The 16,553-nt window shown below is 32.9% G+C and overlaps 1 protein-coding gene across 1 annotated transcript in view; it reads right to left on the reverse strand.

Moving 5' to 3' along the window:
• The window catches only part of LOC123317399, a 47,032-nt gene extending 30,842 nt beyond the window's left edge, over positions 1 to 16,190 (reverse strand). The window contains exon 1 of the mRNA XM_044903913.1: positions 15,710 to 16,190. Within this exon, the coding sequence (XP_044759848.1) occupies positions 15,710 to 16,100 (391 nt within the window). The 5' untranslated portion in view covers positions 16,101 to 16,190. The remainder of the gene's footprint in view (positions 1 to 15,709) is intronic.
• Between the last annotated feature and the right edge of the window lie 363 nt (positions 16,191 to 16,553).

The following is a 16,553-nucleotide window of genomic DNA, read 5'->3' on the forward strand; positions in this document are numbered from 1 at the left end:
GGTATTTATGTGCTGGTGCTGTACCTGCTCATTCTGTTACGGCTATATCTGCATCTAGTGGCGATGATAATTTTTCAACAATTATTTCTTGACATATGATTCCAATTATTCACAAGTGTAAGTGGTAGTTGTCAAAAAAAAAAACTGATTGTACAACAAAATGCGTACTTTTATAGGTACGTAAATTTTATACATTATTTTACAATTATCCTATAATTGTTTTCGTGAATGAATTATTTATTTGTTTCTCATTTGTAAACATCAGTTTCCAAAAACACAATATTAACCAAGAAAGTTTATTTTATCAAGTCACTAACTTGTAAAACTGACAGTTAACATGCAAAATTTTTACAAGTTAGTAATATTATTTACTTTAGAAAATTTTGTTTTAACCTCATATATGTTGAAAATCATGGTACAATTGTTATTTCCAGTAACACAGATTTTTGATGATGGAAGAGTTGATACTGATGATGATGAACCATCTGTTGACTCAGAAACTGCTGAACTCGAGGACTGCAGAACATTTGTACTCTCCTTACTATCAAATAATTTGCTAGAAATTTCGATTTTTTTGTTGACCGAATCATCGACATAACTCATCGCAATTTCGGTGCTCTTCCACCCTCCTGCACACTTTAGTGCTAAAATATCTCCACCCGAATCTGCAACCATAGTGGCTCCAGTTTGCGGATAGAGTGGCCGGTGTATAACTCTGGGTCTTTTAAACCTAAATATTTCGCTATTTGCTTTGGGACACCACCAATAGTGTGCTGGCCTGCATTAAGGGAGATGCACTTTCCATGTCGGTGTGTCAAAAGGAATTTTAGGCTTTCTGTTCCAGGAGGCCGAAGATTTACATATTTTCTATATAACATATGCAGGGCTTGAAGCTGCAGCCATCATCGGTTATGGTGAATCTTCTTGTTGTTAAATTTTTTGTTTGCCGCTTTGTCACAATAACGTATTTTCCCATATCTTCTACATCATTCATGTTTAAGGAGAGAATTTCGTCATATCGACAACATCCAAAAATCCCAAATAAATTTTCGCCAGCAACCACTGGTCATCAGGAGCATGTAAAAGAAATTGTTCAGCCTCTTCTTTACTTAATACCTTGGCCTTTTTTGGCGTATAACGCTCATTTTTTCGTTTCAGAAACTCTATTACCTTTTGAAATCTGCAAATGACAACTAAACGTCATATTTTTCAATAAATTTTTTAAGGAAAACAAACATGCGAACAGGGGCATTTTCTTTCATTTCCAAGCAGCTTTTCAGCATAGACCATTTTGCCCATAAAGTATTAGGGCTGAATCTAGCTGATAGTTGATTCAAGTAGACCAACAAAACATCTTCAGTTACCCCAATCACACTATTTTTGTTTTGCCACTTTTTGAAGTCGTCGTATTCTCGCTCGTACCTTGAAGCTGATTTTGCAGGTAATAAACTTGAAGCTACACTGCTGGCTGCCTCAATAATTTCTTTTGGTACATTCATTTTCGCTTTCGCCAAAACAAATGTACAGAAAAATAAACAGACATGTTCATGGCAACGCTTCCATAGCTTACGACATTTGCGACAAATTATTGAGATTTTTTTGGAATTTATCTAACCTTTTTACAAATGAGAAACAAATAAAATATAAAACAATACACGCAAGGTAACGGGTTTTACTGGCTCAAGGAGGTAACTGACTCGCCTGCGGCTCGTCAGTTATATCCTCCATTCGCCAGTAAAAACCATCTTACCTTGCTAGTAATGTTATATACTATTCTTTGACAACTTATTATTCTGATCTGAGAAACTTCAATTTAAGCACTCGGTTGGCCATAAAAAAAATTTCTCAACTCAAGTTTTTGTAACTATACTCCATTCACTTTTATTTTAGCACTCCATTAGCGGCATTAGCCATGGAAATTTGTCACATTTCACTCTGTATAGTACGAAAATGTGGGGTTATGACGCTTGTCAAAACATTTTTGGATTTTAAATCAACGCTATGTTGCCCGTTCTACGTAAAAGTTTCTGTTATTACTTATTTTATCACAATGTCGAATCTCTTCGGAAAATATGTGACGAACATAATTGAAATTTAATATAATAAACTACTTGTACTTAATGGATTCTTTTTATTTAATATCTACTCTACATGTTTCGCCTTGTTAGGGCATCTTCAGGAGTTTTGTCAAACATACAGATTTCAAGTATTATATACATATAGTCATCGTCTCTTCCACTTTACAACATCAAGAGGGTTGAATAAAAATTTTTTTGGTTTTATTTTTAATTTCAATAGATTCTTCTCTTCACTATAATATTCGTATCGTAGGACGCTGTCGATACGAATATTATAGTGAAGAGAAGAATCTATTGAAATTAAAAAATAAAACCAAAAAAATTTTTATTCAACCCTCTTGATGTTGTAAAGTGGAAGAGACGATGACTATATGTATATAATACTTGAAATCTGTATGTTTGACAAAACTCCTGAAGATGCCCTAACAAGGCGAAACATGTAGAGTAGATATTAAATAAAAAGAATCCATTAAGTACAAGTAGTTTATTATATTAAATTAGAAAAATGGATTATGGCCGTCTAGTGAGTAACTTGTTATAATTGAAATTTATACAAACTGATTGAAGGCATACCAAATCCAGTTATTTGCATGGAAAATACAAGAGATCAGTATAATATCATAATATGCACTAGCTTGAGGAGATAACGAACATTAACATGTTCGTTATCTTCTTTGGCTGAAGTTTGAATACGTTACATGTTACATCAGTTGTAGATTTCAAAAATATTAACCCGAAGATGAAATGCATATGATGCAGTAGTTGGGGATGGTTATTTCTCGAAGGAATTACCAGATATTTACAAGAATGTTAAATTCTACAACAAAAATCGTCTTGCATTAATATAAGTAAAAGGAATTAAAGTAAGTTTTAAGTCAAGATGAACTTTGTTATGAAGTTGTGTTCAATCTTTGATTTTACTTTTGGTGTAACTGTACATGTGTATAATATGTTTGTTGTACAGAATGTACCGGCGCATTTTTGATAAATTGAATATGTTCAATAAACCAGTCTTCCACTAAACGTGTGTCAATGAATACCTCAAAACGATATAACATGGCGCAGTCGGTGTAAAATTGTGAATATCAGTGAAATAATCAAAATGGGTGATTATAGAGGTTTACCCCCAATGGACTTCTCCGGAAATATTTCAGAGAATTGGAAAATATGGAGACAGAAGTTCGAAAATTACTTGGTTGCCACCGAAGTAGGCAAAAAGGACGAGAAGATTCAAATCGCACAATTACTGCATTATATAGGCGAGGAAGGTTTCGTAATTTACAATACTTTCACCTTTGATGACGAAGATGAAAAAAATAAAATAAAAACCATCCTGAACAAGTTTGAATGTCATTTCTTGCCAAAGAAGAACTTATCATTCGAACGATACCGGTTTTTCACAAGGAAACAATTGACGAATGAAAAAATCGAACAATATGCAACTGATCTGAAAAACAAGGCACGTTCCTGTGACTTCGGTGATTTGAAGGATAGCCTAATAAAAGATATTTTCACTTGTGGATTACAAAATCAAACTCTTCGTGAAAAGTTACTACAGGATGATCAGATAGATTTAGATGGAGCAATAAAATTTTGTGTGACGATTGAAAACTCTAAACAACAGGCCAGTGTCATCACTCAAGAGTCCAGCTCGTCGTTATCTTTGGAAGTACAATCTGTAAGAAAAGCAAAAAAACATCATCAATTCAATAAGCGGCCAGGAAAATACACCAACCCTAATGAAGGACAAAGTCAAAAAGCAAGAGAACAAAATAATTCTTCTGGTAGTGGACGCAGACTCAGCAAAAATAATGGAATTTGTTATCGATGTGGCGGAGTACATGGAAAAAACCAGTGCCCTGCGTTCGGAAAAAAGTGCAATTTGTGCGGAAAATTAAATCATTACTCAAAAATGTGCCAACAAAGAAATGTAAATACAGTGAATTTAAGTGAAAATAACCCAAACGAAAATGAGGATTGCTTATTTATAGGGAATATCGATGTCAATGAAAATGATAGTTCTTGGTATGTCTTGCTAAAAATAAATGATGAAATTGTAAAATTCAAACTGGATAGCGGAGCACAAGCGAACTTGATATCAATGAAAATATTGAAACTAATTAATTTTCCTTCTGATTTAATATTGAAAAGTGATAAAATTCTAAAATCATATACAAATGATAACTTAAAAATCTTAGGAAAATGTTTCTTGAATTGTCAGTATAAAGAAAACAGTCATAAATTAGAAAATTTTGTGGTTGAGGAAGATTTTCCGTGTCTTCTCGGCTTGAATACATGTATTGATTTGAATTTGTTGAAACGAGTGGATACTTTAAATGATAATACTGAAATAAACAATCAAGAATATTACAGGAAAATTATTAATGAAAATTCAGATCTCTTTGCGGGATTAGGATGTCTTAAACAACAATATCACATCAAATTAAATGAGAATGTAACTCCTATAGTACATCCTCCCAGGAGAATACCTATTCCGATACTTAATAAATTCAGAGAAACTTTAATTGACTTGAAAAAAAAGAATATTATAAGAAAAGTGGAAGAACCCACAGATTGGGTAAATTCAATAGTAGTAGTGAGAAAAAAGGATGGTTCATTACGTATTTGCTTGGATCCAGCCGATTTAAATCGGGCAATAAAAAGGGAATATTTTCCGTTGCCGACAATTGATCAAATAATTCCAAAAATGAATGGTGCATGTATTTTCAGCACATTAGACGCAAATTCTGGATTTTGGCAAATACAATTGGACGAAGAAAGTTCGAAATTGTGTACGTTCTCAACCCCATTCGGGAGATACTGTTTCTTGAGACTTCCTTATGGAATTCGCTCAGCTCCTGAGGTTTTTCATAAGCGATTCAAAAATATTTTTGACATAGAGGGTGTAGATTTATACGTGGATGATATAATAGTGTGGGGGCGTACACAGGAAGAACATGACATACGTTTGAATAAAATTTTCGAAATAGCGAGGAAAAATAATATAACTTTCAATAAAGAAAAATGTAGATTTGGTTTGAGTGAAATCAAATTTCTAGGACATAAAATTACCAGTAGTGGATTTTTTCCAGACGAGAATAAAATTTTGGCAATTAAAAATTTTCCTGTTCCACAAAATAAGAATGATGTACATAGATTTTTAGGAATGATAACCTATGTTGGTCGTTTCATCCCTAACTTGTCAAATAAGAATTATCCCCTTCGTGAATTATTGAAAAAAGATGTGATTTTTGAGTGGAACGAGCAGCACATGAGATCATTCGATGAATTGAAAAATTTGTTGATTAATGCTCCAGTATTGCAATTTTATGATGTGAATAAACCTGTAGTTGTTTCTGTGGATGCCTCGAAAGATGGTGTTGGTGCTTGTATTTTGCAAAATAATCTTCCTTGTGCATATGCTTCTAGGGCACTCACAGAAACACAAAAAAGATGGGCTCAAATCGAAAAAGAGCTTTATGCTATTCTGTTCGGATGTGAAAGATTCAATGAATATCTTTTCGGTCGTAAATTTGTTGTGGAAAGTGATCATAAGCCTTTGCTAGGTGTTTTTAAGAAACCTCTCACATTATGTCCCTCGAGACTTCAGAAAATAATGATTCAATTGCAGAAATACGATTTCGAAATAGTTTTCAAACCCGGTAAAGATCTTTATATTGCTGATGCATTGTCTAGGGCATTTTTGAATACTTGTGTGGAAAACAATAGTGACGATGATTTAGAAGTTTGTGCAATTAATATGAATTTTTCAATGACAGATAAAAAATTTAAAGAGTTGATCGAAGCAACATCGAAGGATTCTGAGTTATTAATATTAAAAAATATGATCAGAGACGGATGGCCTTCAAAAATTTCTAGTGTTCCTTCAGAAATAAAACCTTATTTTAAATTTAGAGCTGAAATTATAGAAACTAATGGCTTATTATTCAAAGGACAGCAGTTAATTATTCCTAATAAATTGAGGAGAGATATTATACAGAAAATTCATTTAGGACATTTCGGTATCCAGAAATGTAAGAGTCGAGCAAAAAATTGTTTTTATTGGCCAGGCATGTGTAAACAAATAGAAGATACTATTCTTAATTGTAGAATTTGTTTAACATACCGAGTATCTCAACAAAGACAGCCCTTAACAAACCATGAAATACCAAAAATACCTTGGTACAAAATAGGATGTGACATATTATATTTAGGACATACTATGTATTTACTTGTAACTGATTATTATACAAAATGGGTTGAATTGATATTTTTAGAAAAAAACGCATATTCAACAACTGTTATTAAACATCTAAAGTCAATTTTTAGTAGATTAGGTATTCCGGCAATATTAATTTCAGACAATGGCCCTCAATTCAATTCTCTTGAATTTAAGAATTTTGCTAAGATATATGATTTCTCACATATAACTTCTAGCCCCAATTACCCTCAGTCAAATGGAATGGTGGAGAGACAAAAACAAACTGTAAAAAAAATGTTGTACAAAGCTTTAGAGGAAAAACAAGATTTAAACTTAGTTTTGCTTATGTATAGAAATAGTACTTTAGAGTGTGGTTTTTCACCAGCACAATTATTGATGTCACGGAATTTAAGAGATGTATTACCTACTACTGAAAACTATCTTAAGCCTAAATGTATAAAATTCAAAAAATTCGATAATAGAATAGAACTTAATCAAAAGAAACAAAAACCGAATTATGATAAAAAATGTAAAGTTCTGAAACCAATTGAAGTCAATGAAAATGTTAGATATCAGGATAAACTCAAAACAAATTGGCAGTTTGGTAAAGTTATAGATAAACCAAGAGAAAGGTCATATATTTTGCAGAAATCTGATGGTTCTTCTGTTACTAGAAATCGTAGGTTTATTGAAACATTACCAAGCTCCTCTGAAAATGAAAATATTTCTTCTCATGAAAATGGAGATGATGCTCAAATTTCTCCTAATGAAACATTTAAAGATTCGATTTCTGATAATTCGTTATACAAAGTACCCGATAGAACAATGTATGGTAGAGTCATAAAGAAACCAGATAGATTTAAGTTTTGAAACTATTAGAAAAAGGGAGATGTTATGAAGTTGTGTTCAATCTTTGATTTTACTTTTGGTGTAACTGTACATGTGTATAATATGTTTGTTGTACAGAATGTACCGGCGCATTTTTGATAAATTGAATATGTTCAATAAACCAGTCTTCCACTAAACGTGTGTCAATGAATACCTCAAAACGATATAACAAACTTTACCTTTGAACAAAAATTTCACTTGAATAAACAATAAACAGGACAACTGGCGCGTATTTGTTGCTGTTCATCTTAATACATTGAGATAATAATAATAATTGGGTATTTATTGGTACCTTTAGACATTTACAATGTATAGGACAAGTCAAATGAAAAATAGAAAAATCAATTTTCAGGAACTTATTCTACGATGATCCTGTAGTAAACTTTTCGCATTAATTCACTCACACATAAAATTCTCAAATGCCACCACTTTTTTGGGTCTCCCAATAGAGGGAAATTCTTTGTCATCCTCTTCATTCACAATCTTTCTGATTGTGGAAATATTCAGCTGAAATATTTAGATTAAGATGAAACATTATATAAACATTGAATATGTTCGCTACCGTCTGACGTATTGCGGATTTTAGAATATCAGGGTATAACTATTTGAATGAGCGGACCTGAATTCTAAATAGCACTTCCTGAAACCCTGTCTTCTCTTTTTTTCAATCACTTTCGGCATTTTCGTAATAAAAATTGATATTAGTTGTGACAACTGCGTTCTGACATTAACGACATTTCATTAGTGCCAAACTTACTCCGTTAGTTACAAAAACTTGAGAAAATTATTTCATGGCCAACCGAGTGCTAAAATAAATGTGAATGAAGTATAGAAAGGAGTAACGTTGGCACTCATGGAAATTTCGTAACGCCGTTGGCACAACTAATATCAATTGATATTATAAAAATGCTGCAAGTGATTGAAAAAGAGAGAAGACGGGATTTCAGGAAGTGCTATTTGGAGGTTCACTCATTCAAATAGTAGGTAACTCTTCTTTTATCTATAGTATATTAGACGGTAGCGAACATATTCAATGTAAGTGAATTTATATAATGTTTCATCTGAATCTGAACGACTTATGTTTTAGCTGAATGTTTCCACAATACGAATGATTGTGAATGAAGAGGATGACAAAGAATTTTCTTCTATTGGGAGGCATTTGAGAATTTTATTTCAGGGTGAACGAATTCGAAAAGTTACTACAGACTACAGGCTTTTCGATGAATGTCATCGTAAAAAAAGTTCCAGAAATGTATTTCTCTATTTCTAATTTGACTTGTTCTCTACATTTTGGTAATTCTTAAGGGATCAATTTATTATTATATCAAAGTATTGACAATAAGCAGCCATAAATACGAGCCAGTTGTCCTGTTAATTGTTAATTTATGTGAAATTTTTGTTTGTTGTCTAAAATTAAATATATTTAAGAACCGATCTCTTGTATTTTCCATGCAAATAACGAGATTGAATGATTGCCTCCAATCAGTTTGTTTAAACGTCAATTAGGTATGTTCGTTACATATTTTCGACTTCATATTTTCCGAAGTGATTCGATATTGTGATGAAATACGTAACTACTGAGACTTTTACGTTGAACACACAACATAACGCTGATGTAAAACCCAAAAATGTTTTGACAAACGTCAAACCCTACATTTTCATACTATTCCGAGTAGAATGTATCAAATTTCCAACCGAGTGTAAAAATAAAAGTGAATGGAGCATATATACTTATTTCCAAAGAAGATTGATTTTTCTGAATAGAAAACACAAATTGATTCAACATTCTCAACTTTGGACGAGCGGTTTAACATTGAAAAATGACTAGCAGAGATCAATATTGAAACGAAGTGTTGAAGTTGTTACTTCACTCGCAAGCGTACCAATTTTCTTATCTCCAATCGCTATTTCGTAGAGTAGATCCTCTCAATAGTATCTTTACGAATCGAGTATGCTCATATGCATAAACATCCTGAAACTTGTTTCAGTCAATCTTTAAGGTATGCATACATTGAGAACTCAATAAATTCACTGACAAGTCGTGGAATAAATCGAAAATGTGCTTAGCGCAGCGACTGGAACAGCTCCTTATTGAGTGTTTTCAATATCAGAATTCAGACTGCTGAAACATGTAGCTACAAAGTGAAAACGAATCTTTTCACCATGGAACGTTACTGATGAATGTGGAAAGTACAAAAGAATAAATTGTTGGAAAAAATTCAGAATGTGTTCGAAAGCAGAAATTCTTTATTCCACTACAAAAATATTTCCATTTGGTGAAACAGAATGAGGAAGGTGAACCTTCCATGATATGTTGACGTGAAACATTCTGAGGAGTTTCGATGTATTCCATAATTCCATTCATTCATACAATCGCCTCAAGAAAAACTGAAAACCTAGTAAATGAAACGGACTTTGGTTTAAGTGAATAAAAATCTGATTCAACCTGTTTTTGCCGTGAAAATTGGTGAAATGGCATGGCTGAATGGTTAGAAGTTTATTGACAATACATCTTGTAAAACAATCCACAACCTTATGCTTATTCATTTAAATTGGATTTACTCAAGCGTCGTGGATTTGAAGATTAGACGGTAGAAAAAAAAATCTATAATGTATGCACTTTTAGCGGTGGTAAAAGCTAAATAAAAAATTGTCAGGTGTACAGACTGAAGCGTGTCAGATTAAGATACTGTACAGGGTGGGCAAAATTCGTTGTCTAGTGAGAGGATCTCGAGAACTATAGCAGCTAGAAGAAAACGGATCACACATTTACGAGCTCATTTTCGGAGAAAACCTCCTACGATACTTCATAACTTTTTTGTCTTTGAAGTTACAAATCTTCAACAGGCACTTTTTTACGTAGAATCCAATGATGAGCTCAAAATATTTTTTCATTTCGAATCATTAGGTGAACTTTCATTTTTTTAAATGGCTAACTTTTATTGAATTTGTTATTTTTGAATTGGAAAAAAATCTTTTGTCAGCAGATTATAAGTATGAAAGTGCCTCTTTCAAGTTTCAGATTTGTAACTTCGAAGACAAAAAAGTTATGAGGACTTTTCGGAATCGTCAAAATCTCATTTTTTTTTTAACTCTAAATCTAAAAATGATAGGCCGATTCTTATGAAACGAGAGAATGTGTTATCCGTTTTCTTCTAGCTGCTATAGTTCTCTAGATCTCCTCAGTAGACAACGAACCACCCTGTATATGCCCTAAGTGTCTCTTATTATAAATTCATTTTAATTTGACAGTTTACGTGGTGGGTCTGGCCGTACGGAAATGTTGAATAAGATAAAAAAAAATTTCGACCCGAAGGAAACTACTTTTCAAGGGACTGACAATTTGGACGTGACTCAAGGTCACAGCGCGTTGTGACCTTGAGCGGTCCTTTGAAAATGAAAACAAAAATCGTTACGGGTACATACTCGAGAGTGTCAGATTTTCATACAGATGGTTAATCTCGGTGTTGCAGACGTGTTGACCCATTAATCTGACACTAATCAGGAGGAGGTTTTATTAATCTGACAGTTTGAAGATGATAACAAGGCATTTTTTCAAATATCTTTCCTCCTGTACCTTTGATATCCAATAGTTTTTTTAGTCATTATAAAAGTTGTAGATAATAAAATTCTTTACAACTTTCGTGTGAAGCAATTTTACTTACTCATTACCGTTTTCGATAAAGGGTGATAAGGGCGAGGAGCTTAGCCACACATGCGAAGAGCCAAGGTCAATGTAGAAACCCAGTCTAATGTACATTCATCGCCATATATCTCAAAAACGTTCAAACGTAGAAAAAATTGGTCAATTTGTATTGTTTCGGCTTGCTGAAAATGTAAGATTATATATTTTCCGTTATTCTTGAATCGTTATAGCTTAAACAGGGTGGCCATTTGAAAACGACAGGGTGGATTGAGCTCCTTCGCAATTCGCTTTGTTTGTTCGACATCTTGATTAAAGATTTCTATGCCAGTGGATTGGAGGAAGGAAGCCACAGTCATGGTTGTTTTGAAGCTCAAAATGTCGATTTTTCACAAAAAAACACTACAAGTGCCATGAAAACACCACTTCATTTTCAAATACTTAGTTAAGAATATTTCGAGAACTAATGCATAAAATGAAAAAACAATTACTGTGCTGAAATCAGTATAAAAATACCTTTCAAATGAGGTATCACTCACTCCATCTTCCCTATTCAAAAATTGGGGGTGAGGGTAGTAGTAGCAAGGGTTGAAGCGCTATGCGTCCGTAACCTACATCTTAAGTTGTCCCCCTCGAAACAGAAATCGACCTGTCCGAGCATTTCTATCGAAAAAATTTATTTCGTCTGTTATCTCGTCTGTTTCGTTTTCAAATGGCCATACTGAATATAAGAGAATGTTCACTTTTTTTTCATATTTTGCGCCCTTCCACAGATATCTCCCCTCATATCTGACAAGCTCGAGTAAATCCCTAATTTCATTTTTGGGCTCACCAACTATTATAATGATTATATGATTTTTGTTCGTTTCTCCTACATAACCCTTCCACAAAGAAGAAAATTCAACAATTCTCGGATCATCATCCGAAGCAGAAATGTTTCAGAATGCTTTTGTAATACTATCTATACTCATTTCGAATGGTTATATTTCCTGCATAGTCATTTCCTTAGTGCTAGGAGAATGAATGGTGTTCCGAGTAAATTGAATATCTAAATGTCGAGTAATCGAGTCACTCAATCTGTACGTTCTATTTCGTCGAGAGCTGAAATTAATACCCATTCAAGATTTATGGTCATTTAAAAGCATGATTTTTTCTCGTGTTCTTATTCCTTTGAGGATAACTGTTTCTACAACTTCAATTCATTTATCCTGTTCTGTTTCACCCGAAGATATAATTATTTCATCGACCGTTCTATGGAATTGACAGTTAACTTTTCACACTGAACATAAATAGTAGGTTCTCTCAAATATTTTTTTTTATAAATCAAAATCTTTTTTTTAAGAGTATCGAGTCCAATTTTGAAAAATTATACCCAATATAAAATTTTCACAGTTTACGTTTCAGCCAAGTAGATTTCAAGATACTATCGAAAAATTCATTCGTATATAACGTGCGTTCAAAAAAATTCGTCGTCAAGTAGGCTATGGAATTTCGAACGTCGATATTTCTTGCCTAAACGTACTATTTTCCAGTTTAACAGTCAAGTTAGAAGTTATCATTTTGGATTGTTGTTGAATTAAAATTATCACGCAATTATAAAGATGGCTTTAACGGAAGTGTAAAAAGCATTTATTATTGAATCCTACTTCAAAATTGGGAGAAAATTGAAGGAGAGTGGAAATATTCTTTAATGTTCCAGCGACATTCAAAATGTATATCCCAATGTTGCTGAAAGAATCAATCTTTCGAAAGTACTATTTCGCGATGCGTTGACGGAACAGGTATGTTCAAACAAAAAAAAGTAGTGGTCGATCAAAGAAGAAAACCTCAGAGTTATTCAGCAATAATAAAAATATGAGACAGAACGCACATTAATCTCGAACCTTAATTCCCACAAAAATACTTTCGATATCATTGAGTATTCAATAGAATATTCACTGGTAATATTTAGTTTTTCTCTATTGACTTCAGTTAGACCTGTTGCTCATTTGTCAAATTAATATTGAAGTCTTAATTGTAAAAATATTGTGCGAGAGAGTTGAGAACCAATAGTTTGACCCATATATTATACCTACTGCTTTTGTGCTTTTCATGAAATTCTCTTAATTTATTTGTCCGCAACTCCAGAGTCTCTTTCATCTCATTGGAGTCTTACATTATTACATGTAATTTTAAACTTTGAAAGAATGAAAATTATAGCATGAAAGTTTTAACAATAGTCGATTGGGGATATTTTTGTAATTTTGTATAAATTCATCACAATATCAAAAAAAAACTATTCTGCTTCAACTCTTTTCCTGTGAATTTTATGGATTCCCGAATATATATTCTTATAAGTTATTTAATATCTATGACACCACACCATACTCCACGAAAGAGGTTATGAAAATATTTGCACATTGCAGAAGATATGCTTGTCGCACCGTGGGACGCGAAATACAAGAATTAATGAAACATTTTCTACATATCCAACTCCATATTACAGAAGGGGGCTTGGGGAGAACGAATATCATAAAGTTATCATATTGGGATGCTACAAGGTATATGTTCCCATTAAAGTATCAGCGTGAAGGAGAAACTATCCTACAGAGATGGATAAGTTACAAAGTATCACTATTAACTTGTAAAGGAAAAACATACTCGAATGCCGCTCACGAAAAGAGATACCGTCATAATTTTCTTTGCTACTTTCGATAAAATTCTCGAAGCTTATTTCAGAGAGCTCGGCATCAGATATAATAAGCAAAATTATGGGCAGATGTTCCGTCATAACACAGATTGTTTAACAAATACCTTCGTGAAAACAACAACTAATGAAATGGTTGGAAAATGCAAACTATGTAAGCATTGACATGCCGCTTCTTGTTACTAGACATATTTTCCGCATTTTGTCTTACCTCGAGCATCAAAGAATTGACTGAAACCTGTTTAATTTTCGGAAGCATGCCAGCAATTTTCCCATGTACTCTCTGTTTAACTACGTCTCGTTATTTGTCTTAGGGGCACGTTATAGATATAAAATTCAGAGTTATAAAATGACACCTTTAATTCAATTCCCGAAACCAACAAAATTACGATTTTTTCTGAGGTTTTCTGTGGAAATAATTAGATGAATGTCCCATAAATCAAACCAAATCAAATCAAATCTTTTCAAGTCTGAGTATTAGAAGGCTATATTACTTTTATCTATATTATAATGCAGATAATTATCATCATTATCATCATAATATACAGGAAGTTTCCTGATTGAATGTAAATATTTATGGGGATGGTTTTTCGGCCCATTTTAAGAAAAAAACTTTATATGTCCAAAACGTCTTACCTTTTGAGACACAGGTGGTAAAGTTTTCGAAAAAAAATTATTTATTATTAATATCTCCAATACCACTTCAGATATTTCAGTGAAATTTATCATACATGTACTATGAATCAAGAGGCATTTTTTAATGTAACCTTTTTTTTCTACCAGTGGCGTTCGTACGTAATTTGAAATACTAATTTTGACAGACATAAATGGTACGCCACAGATTTTTCCTGAAATAAAAATTATTTTTGAAATTTCCAAATCATTTCTTACCAAAGTTGATCACTCGACTTTTTTCAATCCGATTCAAGGTTTCCGCTTAAAAAGATGAAAACCTGATCATAACAATATCGTTAATACATACATATGAAAATATCACCATGCAGAGACATACGTAGATTTTATTTTTTCAGATAAAACCCCTGCGTCGGACTAAACAAATTCAAGAGATCTTTGATCATAATTGAATACAGTCAGTGGTATTGTAGATATTAATAATAAATGATTTATTTTTGAAAACTTTACTACCCTGTATCTCAAAAGGTGAGAGGTTCAGGATATATGTTCAAATAAAGTTTTTTCTTAAAATGGGCCCAAAAATCAAGCCCACAAATATTGACATTCAATTTGGAAACACCCTGTATATACATATATGATAATTGGTTTTGGGATTCGTTTCCATCATTTTGGATGATTTTTTTAACGTATTATTATTATTGCGAATAAATATTTGAAACAAGACGTTTCTGATATAAGAAGAATGACTCGAAGAGAGTATTTAATTCAATTAATCTATCAGAAGTTGAAATTCGAGATCATTTTTTACTTCCAACAGTTGGATTTCATAAATAATTTATTCATTTTTGTAGTTTTGTTTTGGAATTGAAACAAAATGTTTCATCATGAAAATCTGCGTGAGTCTGAAATTTGACAACGTTTGATGTTCATCCCTACACTTCAAGTTTATATTGCTAATCTTTTACAAGATTTCAATAGCTCTTAACTAAATTTCTTGAACAAAAATACCCCTGAAAATTGATGAAAGAATATTTTGCCTCCAGCAGGCATTTTTGTTTGAATTTTTTGTAGGCCAGCATTTTATACACATTCCTTTTGCTTCAGCTTTTGAGATAGAAAACTCAAGAAAAGTTTCAATGAAAAACCTTGAAGAAATATCAGAGATTGTTAGATCAAAGGGATAAGGAGAATTCTAGATGGACATCAGAACTTGTATAAGATATTTGAAAGAAAGTAAATTGTTTGCTTCAGTTTAACAGAGTGAGTAAAAAGTAGGGCACAAAATTCCTACCATCGCTATTTTCTATTTAAATACACAAGCATTTTCGATCCATCTAAATTTTGCAACACCTTTCGCAACGAAATATCAATTTATACTTAAGTATTGAACAAAATTTTTAGGATATAAACGAATTATTTTACACAAAAATAAATATTATTCCAATAAAAAAAATTATTCCAATCGAAAGCGTATGCAACTTCTGAATTACATTAGGAATAATTATTCTCTCTATTATTCAATAGAAATATTTGGTATTCGAAGGGTTAATTTCTGAGAGAATCCTAAGAAAACCCACCTTTAGTCATTCCGATAATCCTGATAAAATTGTAGGGACTTAGCCTGGTGTCAAAATGCACGGACAACACGTACAAGCCGGTTCCACCCACCTTAGTCCACAAACCACCCCTTTCCTCAAAATTCTTTGGGAACCGGAAATCATCACCACAAGAAAACTCCTCACTTTCATTCTCAATTCGCTTGAGCAAAGAATACGCCACGATGTTTTTCACGTTATAATAATCGTTTCCCGGCACTTTCCGCGGATATTTAAATGTCACCTTTTCGGCCCAGTTATCCTTTTCATTCTGGCGGTATAGGATGTTGACCGTGTGTATGAAGTAGCACAGCAGGATGAGGCAGAATCCGAAGAAGATGGTCAGGTATCGAAAGATGCGTAGCATCACCATTCGTGTCCCTTTTGCAGATTGGTGGAGGCATTTATTTGGAGGACGTTTGCTCTCAGATCTGCAGCGAAAGGTGTAGTTGGTTGAAATGATTACTGGCGCTCGAGGAACTAGGTAATATACCTTGGTACGTTCCGTTTACGCACAACGAGTTGGTAGTGGTGGGTTTTTGCTTACTTATCTCTTATAATGAAACGCAAGTAGTATTTCTGCAACGATCCCTCTCGTTACTGAGTTGTATTCACCGATTTTATTGATAGGGGTATATTTTTAATTATTGTTGCATCAAAATTCGATCTAAATTAATACGATTCCGTCATATTTTAATGAAAGAATTTTTTTTATGTCCCATAAGGGTATTCGTTTCGGAGATATAGGGTGATTTAAGAAAAAATGCTAAATCTATAAACTCCCATATCTTCGTTAATATGGCTAAATTTTGGCTGATATTTCACA

The sequence above is a fragment of the Coccinella septempunctata genome, chromosome 7, assembly GCF_907165205.1.
Source record: "Coccinella septempunctata chromosome 7, icCocSept1.1, whole genome shotgun sequence".
In the NCBI taxonomy this organism is placed as follows: Eukaryota; Metazoa; Arthropoda; class Insecta; order Coleoptera; family Coccinellidae; genus Coccinella; species Coccinella septempunctata.